This window comes from Fusarium keratoplasticum, chromosome 5 (genome assembly GCF_025433545.1).
Source record: "Fusarium keratoplasticum isolate Fu6.1 chromosome 5, whole genome shotgun sequence".
NCBI classification, from domain to species: domain Eukaryota; kingdom Fungi; phylum Ascomycota; class Sordariomycetes; order Hypocreales; family Nectriaceae; genus Fusarium; species Fusarium keratoplasticum.
Genome location: NC_070533.1, coordinates 4,053,241 through 4,065,874, shown reverse-complemented (window position 1 = coordinate 4,065,874; position 12,634 = coordinate 4,053,241). Strand labels below are relative to the sequence as shown.

Genomic DNA, 12,634 nt, shown 5'->3' with positions numbered 1-12,634 from the left:
TCTCCACTGCCTGTGGTCGTGTTACTGAGGCGAAGGGGGAGACGGTTTAATTACCCCGTCGACTATGGCTGACAACGTCGGGAGCGCTCCCGATGAGGGCACCAACGAGAGGCAAGATAAGGTGTGCGACGGTATCCTTGTTTGCATTGGTTTTTGGTTTTGTCTATGCGTGGAACTCCTCTATTGAGCTTCCTTGCGGGTCAAAATGTCTCGCGATCTGCGCTCCAACTGCCTTGAACGGTTTGTACCCAAATCCACTCCTCCGAACGCCTCTACCATCCCTGCACCACCTTTTTCCCTATTTGTTCAGCTCTGCGTCGGCATGTTGACGCTCTTTCCGTTGTCAGCTTCCTCCTCGCCTCTCCATAGAGTCGTGATGGTCTTTGTCTGGGTGTAAAAGTTGAGCCCGGGCTTTCCGTAAAAGGTGCTCGTGCCGCCACCCGCCACGCTCTTCTTGTTGCCGGTGAAGCTGAACATGGGCAGGGGCACTGGGATAGGAACGTTGACTCCGACCTGACCGGCTTCAATGTTCTTCTGGAACCAGGCGGCCTTGCTGCCCGAGTTGGTGAAGATGGCTACTCCGTTGCCGTACTCGTTCTGGTTGATGAGGTCTGTGGCAGCCTCGAGGGTAGGGGCCTCGAGAACCAGCAGCACGGGTCCGAAGATCTCTTGGGTGTAGCACTTCATGCTCGGGGTCACCCCTGTGATGATGGTTGGGGCGATGAAGTTGCCCGAGGGGTACTTATCGGGAGCGTACCCGCGACCGTCGAGAACAATCTGTGCGCCCTCCTCCTCAGCTGAGGCAATCAATGATTCGATCCTCGACTTGGACTCTGGACTAATGACGGGTCCGAGGTCGGCACCTTCTTCAAAGCCTCCGTCTGTCTTGAGCTGCTTAGCTGCTGAGACGAGGTCGTCGACATACGACTTGGTGTCGGGACCGACGAGAACGACAGTGCTCAGGGCCATGCATCGTTGGCCAGCGGCACCAAAGGCAGCACCAGTGATAGCATTGATGGTGCTCTTCCTATTACAGTCTGGCAGGACGACGGCATGGTTCTTAGCTCCGAGGTTGGCCTGAACACGTTTACCGTTGGCTGAGCCCCTGGAGTAGATATACTCTCCAGCGGCATTGCCTCCGACAAAGCTGATGGCCTTGATAGCGGGCTCGTCGATGATGAAGTTGACCGCACGGTGCGTTCCGTGGATGATGTTGACAACTCCCTCAGGGAAGCCTGCCTCCTTTGCAATCTCGGCAAGGATCATGGCAGCGCCCGGGTCGCGTTCCGATGGTTTGAGGACGAGCGTGTTGCCGGTAATAGTCGCAATTGGGATGGACCACAGTGGAATCATGGCAGGGAAATCTAAAAGACATAAGAGTCAGCTTACATCTCCTGATGTTGCGTGTCTATTGGTTTTGGCACTTACTGAAGGGGCAGATGGCGGCAACAACCCCGAGAGGCTCTCGAACATTACGAGTCTCCATATCCTTAGCAACTTCCAAAACCTCTCCAGTGATTTGTGTAGTGATACCGCAAGCCGTCTCGGCAACCTGAAGGCCTCGAAGGACATCACCACGGGCATCAGCAAACGTCTTGCCCTGCTCCAGAGTAATAGACGAGGCAAGACGGTCCCAGTTCTGACGGATCAGCCGTGTAAACTCAAACATGATCTGCTGGCGGCGCAGAATACTCGTGTTCTTCCAGGCAGGAAAGGCATCCTGTGCGGCCTTGACGGCTGCGCGGAGCTCCTCGTCTGTAGACTCTGGCACGCGAGTCACAACATTGTTCGTGGCAGGGTCATGGACGTCAATCCACTTTGTGGCGGTCGAGGGGGTAAAGTTGTTTCCGATGAAGTTGTGTGTGGGGAGGGGGTCTTTGATTTGCTCATGGGAAGTTGGAGAAGGGCGGTTGAAGATGGAGTGGGCAGACCGCGAGGTGACTCGGGGTGTCAGAGACCGAGGGATGCGTCGAATAGCTCGTGCGGACTTCATGGCTGCGACGAGGTTGACGGTTGAGTTTGTCTGGTGTCTGAAGAAGCAAGGAGTCGTGAAGTCGGATGCCTTTATCATTGTTTGGTTTCTCAAGCCGAATACCTCTTCTTTTTCTTCATCTTGAATTCAGAAGTCATGTTTGTCGAATGAGGCAAGTCAAACCGCCGTGATTTTTCCAAAACGTCCGGAGCTGACCTTGTGATTGTCAAACCTCAAGATCCGGAGTCGGAGGCCCGGACCGGCCTCTAGCGGTCTCCGTTCTTTGTTCTCCGCACAAGCAGTCCCCCATTTCCCCACAAACCTTGGCCCGCTGCCGATGGTCACCTTCCTACAAAGATCCGAAGCGGCGCGGTCTGAATCGGCCGAAGCGGCCGTCCGTTAGCCTCATTCCTCCAAGACAGGCAGGCCTCGCCGGCGAGATAAGGCTTCCAGACTGCTGGGTTTCTTTTGCCAATCGATCACATGAACGCATTCGTTGATCGATTTAGGCATGTTCCCCAAACATGGGCAAGCTGGGGTATGGGGGGCCAGGTCATTTCTGGTCAGCTATGAAAGTTATTTGACTGGCTTCGAGCTGCTGTCGCTTTTCGGCATTGTCAAGTCGTCAATCCCTATCTCTTTCTGCTTTTCAAGACCAAGATACCCTTTGGATACTACCATACCTTTACAATGGCTAACCGAGGCGTCTCATGGGATCCCCATGTCCACACAATTGCGGACCTCAAGGACCTTGGCAGCAAGAAGCTCCCCAAGATGTATCGGGGTAGCTACACCCTGCATCCCCAGGCCAGGAACAGGCCAGACAGACCCATGCTGACTGTGTAACCATAGACTACTTCAATGAAGGTGCCATGGATCTGGTTACGTATGATTTGATCCGTATGTGTGTTTGTGTTTGTGCCACGGCTTACAATTGGCACGCTGCAGATTGAGAGACAACGAAGAGGCCTATAACAGGTACAAGATCCGGCCGCGCATTCTCGTCAACGTCGACAATGTGGATATATCGACCGAAATCTTTGGGTGCAAGACGGCGCTGCCTCTGGGCTTCAGTCCGGCTGCAATGCACCGTCTAGCGCATCCCGATGGCGAGATTGCTACCTCACGAGCTGCCGCCAAGATTGGCATTTGCATGGGCCTCTCTTCATATGCGACGGCCTCTCTTGAGGATGTCGCTGCTCAAGGATCAGGGAACCCTTACGTGATGCAGCTCTGTGTTTTGCGCGATCGTGAGACAACACTTCAGATGCTGCGACGCGCTGAAGGTGAGTACAAGTTCAATTGCGCGCGCATCCCAATCGCGTCTAACAATTTTTGCCATAGCGTCCGGATACAAGGCCATCTTCCTCTCTGTGGATGTCCCCATGCTCGGCCGTCGATTAAACGAATATCGCAACAACTTTGTCCTCCCTGACGATATGGCCTGGCCCAATTTGCTGTCCGATGGCAAGAGTGAACTCAGCGGATCCAGCGAGGATCTGACCCAGAGCAAGCATGACTTTGACCCGTCGCTCGACTGGGACACTGCCATTCCCTGGCTGCGCCAGCACACTAAGCTCCAGCTCTGGATCAAGGGTGTGTACGCCGCTGAGGATGTCCAGCTGGCCATCAAGTACGGTCTTGACGGTGTCGTCGTGTCGAACCACGGTGGTAGACAGCTGGACGGTGTCCCTGCGACCCTCGACGCACTCCGAGAATGTGTCATCGCAGCCAATGGAAAGATTCCTGTTGCTGTTGACGGTGGCATCCGACGAGGTACCGACATCTTCAAGGCGCTCGCTATGGGAGCCAGCCACTGCTTCGTGGGCAGAATCCCCATCTGGGGCCTTGCAGTACGTGCCAATTCACAAGCATGCGCTTCACGAATACTGACAATTTCGATAGTACAACGGCCAAGAGGGTGTAGAGCTTGCTCTCAAGATTCTCATGTACGAGTTCAAGCTTGCCATGGCGCTCGCCGGGTATGATGCCATCGACCCTGCTGAATGCTCAATTGACTAACGATTTCTTAGATGCCGTACGATCAAGGACATTTCGAGAAGTCATCTCGCGTTTCTCAACTCGGAGGGTATTTTGGCCAAGTTGTAAAAAGTTTATACCAGCTGTTTGATTGGCATGGAGTTTGGTTGATGGCATTGTATAAGCAGAATTGAAGCATTGCATACATTAATTATTACGATTGCTGCACCGCAGTTTACGTTCTATCCCGTGAATTGCGTTTATTATTTAGCAATAGCTGTCTTGAAAATTGATATGTAATATTTGGTGATTGCGAAAGAGTATTTTGTCGTTTTTTTTTTTTTTTTTTTTAAACCATGAGTTAAACTACTTGACTGACAATTCTTGTGGTTTTGGGTGAATATCTCTTCAGTGCGATTGTGATCTAACACCCTAGACAGGTTTATCTCAGCTATGTACAGAATCAATCTGTAAATGGTAAGTGCTCTATTCCAAGCGATATCATGAATACAGGATTAAGTTCCCCATTAAAAAGACCTCCGAACATACTCTATTTCTTCCCAGCATCATCCTCAAGGGCCATCAATCGTTCACGTAATGAGCTTGAGCTTATCGGTGAGAGCTACCCTGGACCCTGAAACCCAGTGGAACATGAGCCCCTAGAACCGTGGGTCTCCTTCTGGAACCACTGTGGAAGCCGGGATAAAAAGGCCGGGATCATCCTTTCCAGATGCTGATAATGGCAAACACCATGGCGAGATTGCCTGTACAAACGGATCGCCCTCCGGTCCACGTGCCCATTAATAGAGTTGTCGCATTGATAAGCGCTCCTCAGAACAGGAAAGTCCCCCTAATCATCACAATCACCCCGGAAAAAGAGGCTCCTCTCGCCGCTGCTCCCGCAGGTTGCCGCGTGGCAGGCCTCGCCGACCCCGTCGTGGAGACCTACCTATTTCGAAGAGGCAAGACCCTTTACAGAGTTTCCCACTCCACACCAACAACGCGGGGTATATACGGATTTGTAGAAAGGAATCCTCCAGAGGGGAGAAGGATACGCATATAATAGACAATGTGAATGCTTTGATCAGACGAGTTGTTCTTTATTCTCATCGCCATCATCATCAAGTTGTACTCTCATCTCATCTCTCCCTATCCCAGCAATAAACCATCTCTTCTTACAGACTCCAAAATGGCCCCCCAAAAGGAACTCACCGGCATCCTTGTCGCCCTCATCACCCCATTCACCGCCGATGGGGCCGTCGACCTCTCTGCCCTCGACGTCCACATCCAGCGTCAGATTGATGCCGGCGTCCACGGCCTGGTCCCTGGCGGCAGCACCGGAGAGTTTACCGCCCTGACCGTCGACGAGCGCAAGGCCGTCCTCGAGCAGTGCATCAAGTCGGCTGCCGGCCGCGTCCCCGTCATCGCTGGAATCGGCGACCTGACCACCGCCGGTGTCGTCGATCTGGCCAAGCATGCCGCCAAGGTTGGCGCCGCCAGCCTCATGGTGGTGCCCCCCTTCTACGACGCCCCCAGCCTGGCCCAGCTCCGGGACATGTTTGACGAGATTCACAAAGCCAGCGGCCTCCCCATCATGTACTACAACATCCCCGCCGCCAGTGGCGTCAGCTTGACACCCTCAGAAATCGCTAGCCTGTCCGAGGTGGGCGTCAAGTACCTCAAGGACACGTCCGGAAATGCCCCGGCCCTGACCGACCTCCTCTTCCACCACCACGGAAGCATTACCGCCCTCAACGGATGGGACACCCTTACGTTTTACGGCCTTGCCGCCGGCGCCAAGGGATCCGTCTGGGGCACCACCAACGTTTTGCCCGAGCTGTCGGTGCAGCTGTGGAACGCCCTCGCCGTCGAGAACGACCTCAAGAAGGGACGCGAGATCTGGTCCAAGATCTTCCCCATCTGCAAGTTCTTCGAGGCTCACCAGTACGGTCCTGCCGTCAAGACCGGTATGGAGCTGCGAGGATGGAAGACTGGTGGTCTGCGAAAGCCCTTCCATCTCCTCGCTGACGCTGAGCGGGCGGAGCTGGCTGGTCTGCTGAAGGATGCCGGCGTGCCTCTTGCGTAAAATTACCTAGTAAGGAAAAGGTTTAATAGTTAAAGTAAAAAAGTAAAATAGACATGAATTCATAAATCTTCAAAATCTGATCACAATATTCGAATAGTAAGCAGCCCATAGAACCTGATAGTTGATGTCAATTGAATATTATCCGGTGAATTATTTCACGAATCTTATAGTAAGCTATCCGACAGAAGACTTTGCCAGCTCGTAGTCCAGTCTCCCGACTCTTTTCGCTTATCCCATATCATCGGTACAATTACCTTTGCCGGCTTGGGCGTAAAGTATATGCCCTTATCATCGGTGACCGACAAGCACTTGAGAGCTCGCTCTTGAAGATCAGGAGACACGGCCTCGCAAGCGGCAACAAACGCCGGCCAGGCGAGACTGGTTGCAAAGTCTTGGTCGCCAATCAACTCGCCTAGGCAAGGCTCGAGGAAGTCTAGCGTCTTCTTGACTAGGTCTTGGAGGATCATGGCGTTCATGTCGTACACCCGGCGGTAAAAGTAGATGATGAGGGCTTGGTGTATGGCCAGCGCCATCGAACGGACCTGAGGATGGGCCATTAGGTCCTGATCTAGACGAGTTGGTTTCGGAGGCCCCAGGGGGTCGAGCGCCAGAGTCCATGCCCATATTCTATTCTCAAGCGTCTTTGTGTGTCTCGCCAGGGCTACCGAAACTCCTGGGTTGCAACGAGCCACATTTTCGAGACGCGCCTTTTCGTTGGACAGGGAGACTGTCTGTGACAGAAGAGTCATCAGAGACTCTGGAATGCCGTAGATGACGGGGAATAGTGTATGACTCCACCGGCCCTGGATCTCGAGATGAATGTCATTGTATCCCATTTCATCTGTCTTCTCTTGCGCTGGGTCAAGGCCGATATTGAGAGCATCTTCGGTGATTCGAAATGTCCGGCCATGAGTGAGGTCACGAGTATTATTCTCGTCGGACGTGTCGGAAGGAGGATCGGCACACAATGATATGCTCTCTGCAATGACCCGGAGATGGGTGTACATGTGATGCAACAGACGAGTTTTGAAGGGATTTTGGTTGATCAGGCCCCGAAGCCGAATGAGCCGCTCAGCATCGAGAAGGAAGACGCGGAAAGCGCGGGTGCCGTTGTGCAGCTGGAGAGCTTGTTAGCGAATTTGATGACAGAGCGGAGGGAATAAACAAACCGAAGTCATTGCCATGCCAAGAATTGCCATCAGCAACTCTTTGTAGTTCGCCTGTTTGGGACCAAACATCTCGAGTTGTAGAGCATTGCGGAGGTGATGTTGAGCTCTCTCGTGGTTTCGTATACCAATCTCTTTCCAGTCGCAAGAAAACGTGCTTGGCTTATTCGACAGGTGCAGTTGGAGAGCGCTGTGAGCAAGAAGAGTATAGAATATGGTTGAGCGCGTATGTGAGGCTTCATTCCAGAGAGAGAGCTCGGCGAATGTCTCAAGGGCGCAGGGCAAAAAGATGATTTCCCATGGTGACTTGCGTTTTGCTTGCATGGACGTTCTCTCGCCAGCCACGTGTTTTTTGTAGTAGCGAAGCAATGGCTCTGCCTCTTCTGGAAGCCCCAAGTGGCCTCCGTTGGCTTGTGGTAGTCCTCGGGGACACGGCATGACTTCGTTTTCTAAATGGTTGAATGCGCTGTCTCCATGATCGTCCGCGTGGCTGTCTCCGTGGCCAGCTGCTTCAATTTCCATTGCCTGGGATATAAAGTTGGGGCTGAAGAGTGCCAAGCCTTCAACGCCCATGGAGTTATCGAGGAAGAAGTTTGTCATTGTAGAGTCCGGCAAAAGCACTTGTTCTGAGCCTGTTGGTTCTTCAGGGTTGAGGGAAAGACTTGGATCTAAAGGACCGGTAAACAGATCAAGGTCGTCTCCGATATGGGTGGGCCAGTCGTGCCGCTGTACCTCCTCGATGAAGCTGTCGGTATCAGGATATGTGTTTGTATTCGAGTTTTCGGTATCCGGAGAGGATGTCAGAACATCGGCTGGTGATGGCTCTTCGATTGATTGAAAAACCCCGAAAGGGCCTTTGATCATGGCTGAGTTTCCACCAGCCAGCTTATCGCACGCAGAGTCAATATCGGCCAAGATGTCCATGGCAGACTGCTTGCCCAGGCTGTCCGACAATTCGGCACTCATCAATCTGCGATCAACCTCTGCGGAACATCAGCTTCCGGTTCGGCATTGGGATATCCGGGACCGGAGGACTTACCGGAGAAGAGTGGATACCGGTATTCGGATCCCCGATGGCTCTGCTGGAGCTCCGGCCGGACTGCATCGTCTGTGATCCAGAAGAGGCGGGCTCCGTATCCACCGCATGTGAGTCCGAGTCTCCGACAGGTACCGCATTCTGGCTGAGCTAGAGCAGGAAGTCAGCTTTGTCGCGTGATGAGGTTGAGACGCGATTGACGATACCTTCGTCACACTTTGCATGTCGGCTTCGACAAGTCCGGCATCCGGTAAAGGTGCGCGTGCGCTCGACCTTGGTCCCGCTCTGCCTAGGCATCTTCAAGGCAAAGAGTCGACAGAAGGGGAATTCCAGATAGGCAAGTGGGTCGTTTGCGTAGGTATGAAAGAAGCAGACGGACGAGGATGATGCAAGTTCCCCTGTTGCATTGCAGACGAAAGAGAGAAACTATCCGGGGGGAGCAAACTGAGGTCTTCTGTATCCAGAAGAATGAGGGGGCAGAGTGGCCACTGAAACCACACGACAGCGGCTTTCCAAAGAGGAATGTCTCCGCGAGCTAGTGTGGGCCCGTGAGTGGCTGGCTTATCGGGGAGTCCGCGTGGGCGACAACGGCCTTTGGTCATAGTCCGGGGCTAGGGTCACCACTCAAACCATGGTCGATAAGGGGACAGGCAATGAGTCGTGTGTTGATTGATTGTTATTGGGAGACTGATTGATGACTGATTGTGGTTTTGCAGTTGGCAACAGGGAAACGGTGGTTGTTTGTTGAATCCACAGTGAACCGCCTTATATGACACCACTGACAAATAACACGATTGCTAAGCCAGAAGAGTTCTCGATGGACACATATCCGCCCTATTTTCTATCTGGTTAAACATAAGCCAATCGTTTGGCTCTCTCGTCCCCATGTGTCTCCAAGCGAGCGGGGGAGATGTCATCTTTGTCACGGGATACCTACTGCATGCTAGACTGTGCATAGAACGCTACGGGAAGGGGCAGGAGAAAGGAGACATCGATTAAAACTCATGCAATCTATCGGTTCTCTGCTCGACACATACAGGCCCCCACACTGCTACCTGCACAAGGAGGCGTGGCTGACACTCCCGATGGAACGGTCCGATGTGAGGCACCATCGCAAACAACACCTATCAAACATTCGAATCTCATCATGGGTTGATTACCCCGCCGGCTCCGGCTTGTGATCCAACCGTAGCCACTACAGTTTCCCCGGCGACTCGCTTGACTGCGGGATGTGACGGTTAGCCTCAGATGGGGTCAAACAGGGGACGAGTCGGTACTAACACTTCTGCCACGACATGGGCTCCTTTGGCGGCTTTCCAGCTTCGTGCCACACCTTGGCACACCAGCAAGTCACCAAAAGATCAAGCTCCTTTTCATCTAGCGGGACCTTGACCTCAAACTTGGGGGGTGATGTCTGGCCAGACTCCTTGTTGAGGCTCTGCTTGAACTCAACGCCAACCACCCGATCCTTGGTGTCCACCCAAGCGATTTGGTTCTTGTTCTTGATTCGATCCAAGACCCCCTGGCTCGCCTTGAAGTGGCCTGCAACCTGATACGCGGCAGAACCTACCCCCTGGACGAGAAAGAGCCCCGGGTATGCACGATCTTCGCCGGCTCTTCCGTTAATGGCCAGGTGGACGCCCCCCATCTGGCTCCACGTGTCTTGGAAATCGTACAGATGCACGCGAGGTGGCTTCTCGCAAGGTTCGTTATTGGGGGGATAGCAGTGCTTTGTGATGCTGCAAGGTTCTGTCGTGGGGTTTCCGAGTGGATTGCCGAGCTCATAATGAACCCGGTTGCGGGACTGCTCCAGCACGACACAGTCATCCAGAAGAAAGGTTGGTGTATCGGTTTGAGCCGCAAGCGGTTGGCTGGAGCTTGAGGCTACATTCTCGTATTGTGGGGGTGCGGCTCCAGTTGGTGCTGGCGCATTGGTGTCGGGATAGTACGGAGGAGGAGATGCCATGATTGAGTCTTGATGTCTTCAAGGCTTTGAATCCACTTTAGAGGGCGTCTCCAAGGGTCTTATTAAACCAACGCTGCTGACTTGTTACCCCGAACTCTGTGACGTACCAGACAGGGATTATTCTGGGGTTGTGTAAGCACAGCCTTGGCTTGCTTCAGATAAAGATTCGCCGGGACACTTGATTGGGAGCATCTTGGTGACTGCCTTGGATCAGCAGAGGCGAGGTAAAACAAGCTCAGCCACCAACAAAGGATCAGCATTGCCCAGCACAGCCAACATTTGCCCCAGGGATTGGCATGGAGACCCATGTAAATAATCATGAATGAGGACTGTGGCACCTATTGTAAGATGAAACGGAGGCAACGCGTGGTTTACTTTTAGGGCTCCTTTGCTCGCCAGCTTAGATTTAGCTTTGAGCCCTTAAAGAAATGTTGCATAGTTGAGTGACTTGATGCCTATTGTGACACAATTACGACCTATTGATAAGAGCTTGGTCCATTCAGCCTATCTTGCACGACCAGATCAAAGAGCCAAGGATGCCCAAGTTTGCCTAGGTCTATCGACATGGGAAGAAAACTGCTAATGTGATACCCAAACTATTGTTGCCATTCAGATTTGTATACACACATTTACTCCTCCGCCATACCGCCACAAGATCCCGCGCCAAAGACCCTCATTGACCAACATGAAGGGTTTTAACATCGCCACTCTTGACCGCCTCCAAATCCAGGTCTTGATGGACATGCATCTCGCCATCAAACAAGACATCAATCTCCTCCAGGGTCAGCCCCTTGGTCTCAACCCACTGGAAGTAGATGTAAAGCCACATCAAAATGTTCCATGACGCGTTGACAATGTACGTCTTCCATCCAATAGCCTCCATCATGTAAGGGAAGGCCATGGTGACTAGCACTCCACACGACTTGATCAGGATGCCCTGCATGGCAATTCCGTTGGCGCGCATGTTGTACGGCAGAACCTCTGGTGCATACATGGCTGTGAGAGGAGTGATGCCAAAGGAATACGCGCCCAGGAAGAGGAAGATGCAGGCTATGGTGCCGTAAGTACCGGCCAGGTTGTGCGAAGTCCCGAACTTGGCAGTCAGACCTGCTAGCAGGTAGAAGAAGATGGAGCAGAGACCCAAGCTGAACAGAGCAAGGAACCGGCGCCCAAGTCTCTCGGCCATGAAGGATCCACAGACCGCAACAACCAGCTGCCACGAGGAGAGGCAGACGTTGACCTTGAGTTGTGTGACTGAGTCGCCAAGGCCGGCCTGGGTGAGCATGCTGCCAAAGTAGTAACTAGGTTTTGATGTTAGCACTATGGTGGGTGTGTGATTGGGCCAGCTCCTACGTGATTATGTTTGAACCGGTCAACATGGCAAGCGGCGCCACAGACAAGGCCAGAAGAAGTCTCTTGCGGTTCGCTCGGTTCTTGAGCATATCTGCAATGCTGACGCTTCGACCCTCGTTCTTCTCGTATTCTAGAGTGCCAATGACTTCCCTGTACTGAGTTTGCACTTGTGGGTGCTGCTCATCGGCGCCATTGACTCTTGCCAGGACCTTTAGCGCTTCTTCTCGTCGATCTTGGTATGCTAGCCATCGGGGAGACTCTGGAACAAAGGGGATGAGACAGAGAACGGCAAGTGGAGGCGCCGCCTGTAGGATAGATGGAATACGCCATGTCCAGTTGGAGGGTTCGAGGCCGGAGGTCTGGAGGTCCGCATTTGTTAGCACGCATAATCAAAGTCTTGGAGCTATCTCTCTACTCACGCCATACGAGATCCCAGCAGCAAGTAGAGAACCCACGGCCCAGCAAGAAAAGTACAACCCCAGGGCCGTCGGGCGAACTGAAGGTGCAGTCGTCTCGGCAACATAGGTGCCAGCAGCAGTCTGTCCGAGTCCGACGCCAATGCCGATGATGATGCGGCCCGCGATGAACATGGCGATGTTGATGGCTCCACCAGCGATGGCAGCGCCCAAGATGTTGACGATGCAGGCCGCGTACAAGCCAATCTTGCGCCCCTTCCAGTCAATAAGCATTCCGGTGAAGGGCCCGACCAGGATGGCTCCCAGGAAAGTGGCGCAGGTGTTGACAGCAGTGGTTGAAGTCGTGAGCTCAAAGTAGTTCTGGTACGCCTTCATGACGTTCAGAGAGCCCATGAGAGAACCATCATAAGCGATGGCCACGGAGTCGACAACACAGACCGAGATTACTAGGGCCGTCGTCAAGTGCTTGCGGAGTCCATCTGGGGCGTCGGTGTGTGAAATGGATGGAGTCATGGTTCCTGTCAGTTAATGGGCTGTTGGTTTTGCTGTCTTGGATGTAGAGGACTGGAAAAGAGGGAGGAGAAGGGGAGATAGTTATAGAAGGTTGAACCAGAGTTATCTCGCCAACCTTATGCGTTGCCAGGCCGAGACTGATAGCA

At 53.1% G+C, this 12,634-nt stretch overlaps 6 protein-coding genes across 6 annotated transcripts; 2 read left to right on the top strand and 4 right to left on the bottom strand.

Annotated features, from left to right (window-relative positions):
* Positions 1-306: 306 nt before the first annotated feature.
* NCS57_00794500 (Methylmalonate-semialdehyde dehydrogenase) lies at positions 307-2,071 on the bottom strand (the record flags this gene model as incomplete). Its single annotated transcript, XM_053057780.1, has 2 exons — positions 307-1,364; positions 1,429-2,071. The coding sequence occupies 2 exons, from the start codon at positions 2,069-2,071 to the stop codon at positions 307-309; spliced, it is 1,701 nt and encodes a 566-aa protein (XP_052913975.1).
* A 591-nt stretch (positions 2,072-2,662) lies between these two features.
* NCS57_00794400 (FMN hydroxy acid dehydrogenase domain-containing protein) lies at positions 2,663-4,081 on the top strand (the record flags this gene model as incomplete). Its single annotated transcript, XM_053057779.1, has 6 exons — positions 2,663-2,756; positions 2,825-2,858; positions 2,921-3,258; positions 3,317-3,825; positions 3,878-3,954; positions 4,006-4,081. The coding sequence occupies 6 exons, from the start codon at positions 2,663-2,665 to the stop codon at positions 4,079-4,081; spliced, it is 1,128 nt and encodes a 375-aa protein (XP_052913974.1).
* Positions 4,082-5,141: 1,060 nt separating this feature from the next.
* Positions 5,142-6,038, top strand: NCS57_00794300 (uncharacterized protein; the record flags this gene model as incomplete). Its single annotated transcript, XM_053057778.1, has 1 exon — positions 5,142-6,038. One exon carries the CDS (start codon positions 5,142-5,144, stop codon positions 6,036-6,038), a length of 897 nt encoding a protein of 298 aa, XP_052913973.1.
* A 164-nt stretch (positions 6,039-6,202) lies between these two features.
* On the bottom strand, positions 6,203-8,639 carry NCS57_00794200 (Zn(2)-C6 fungal-type domain-containing protein; the record flags this gene model as incomplete). Its single annotated transcript, XM_053057777.1, has 4 exons — positions 8,447-8,639; positions 8,244-8,390; positions 7,208-8,187; positions 6,203-7,156 (listed from the first exon to the last, which is right to left on the bottom strand). The coding sequence occupies exons 1-4, from the start codon at positions 8,535-8,537 to the stop codon at positions 6,203-6,205; spliced, it is 2,172 nt and encodes a 723-aa protein (XP_052913972.1). The 5' UTR covers positions 8,538-8,639.
* A 746-nt stretch (positions 8,640-9,385) lies between these two features.
* NCS57_00794100 (uncharacterized protein) lies at positions 9,386-10,206 on the bottom strand (the record flags this gene model as incomplete). The annotated part of the gene is made up of 2 exons (XM_053057776.1): positions 9,386-9,462; positions 9,522-10,206. 2 exons carry the CDS (start codon positions 10,204-10,206, stop codon positions 9,386-9,388), a joined length of 762 nt encoding a protein of 253 aa, XP_052913971.1.
* Positions 10,207-10,879: 673 nt separating this feature from the next.
* On the bottom strand, positions 10,880-12,488 carry NCS57_00794000 (MFS domain-containing protein; the record flags this gene model as incomplete). Its single annotated transcript, XM_053057775.1, has 3 exons — positions 10,880-11,507; positions 11,560-11,918; positions 11,979-12,488. 3 exons carry the CDS (start codon positions 12,486-12,488, stop codon positions 10,880-10,882), a joined length of 1,497 nt encoding a protein of 498 aa, XP_052913970.1.
* Between the last annotated feature and the right edge of the window lie 146 nt (positions 12,489-12,634).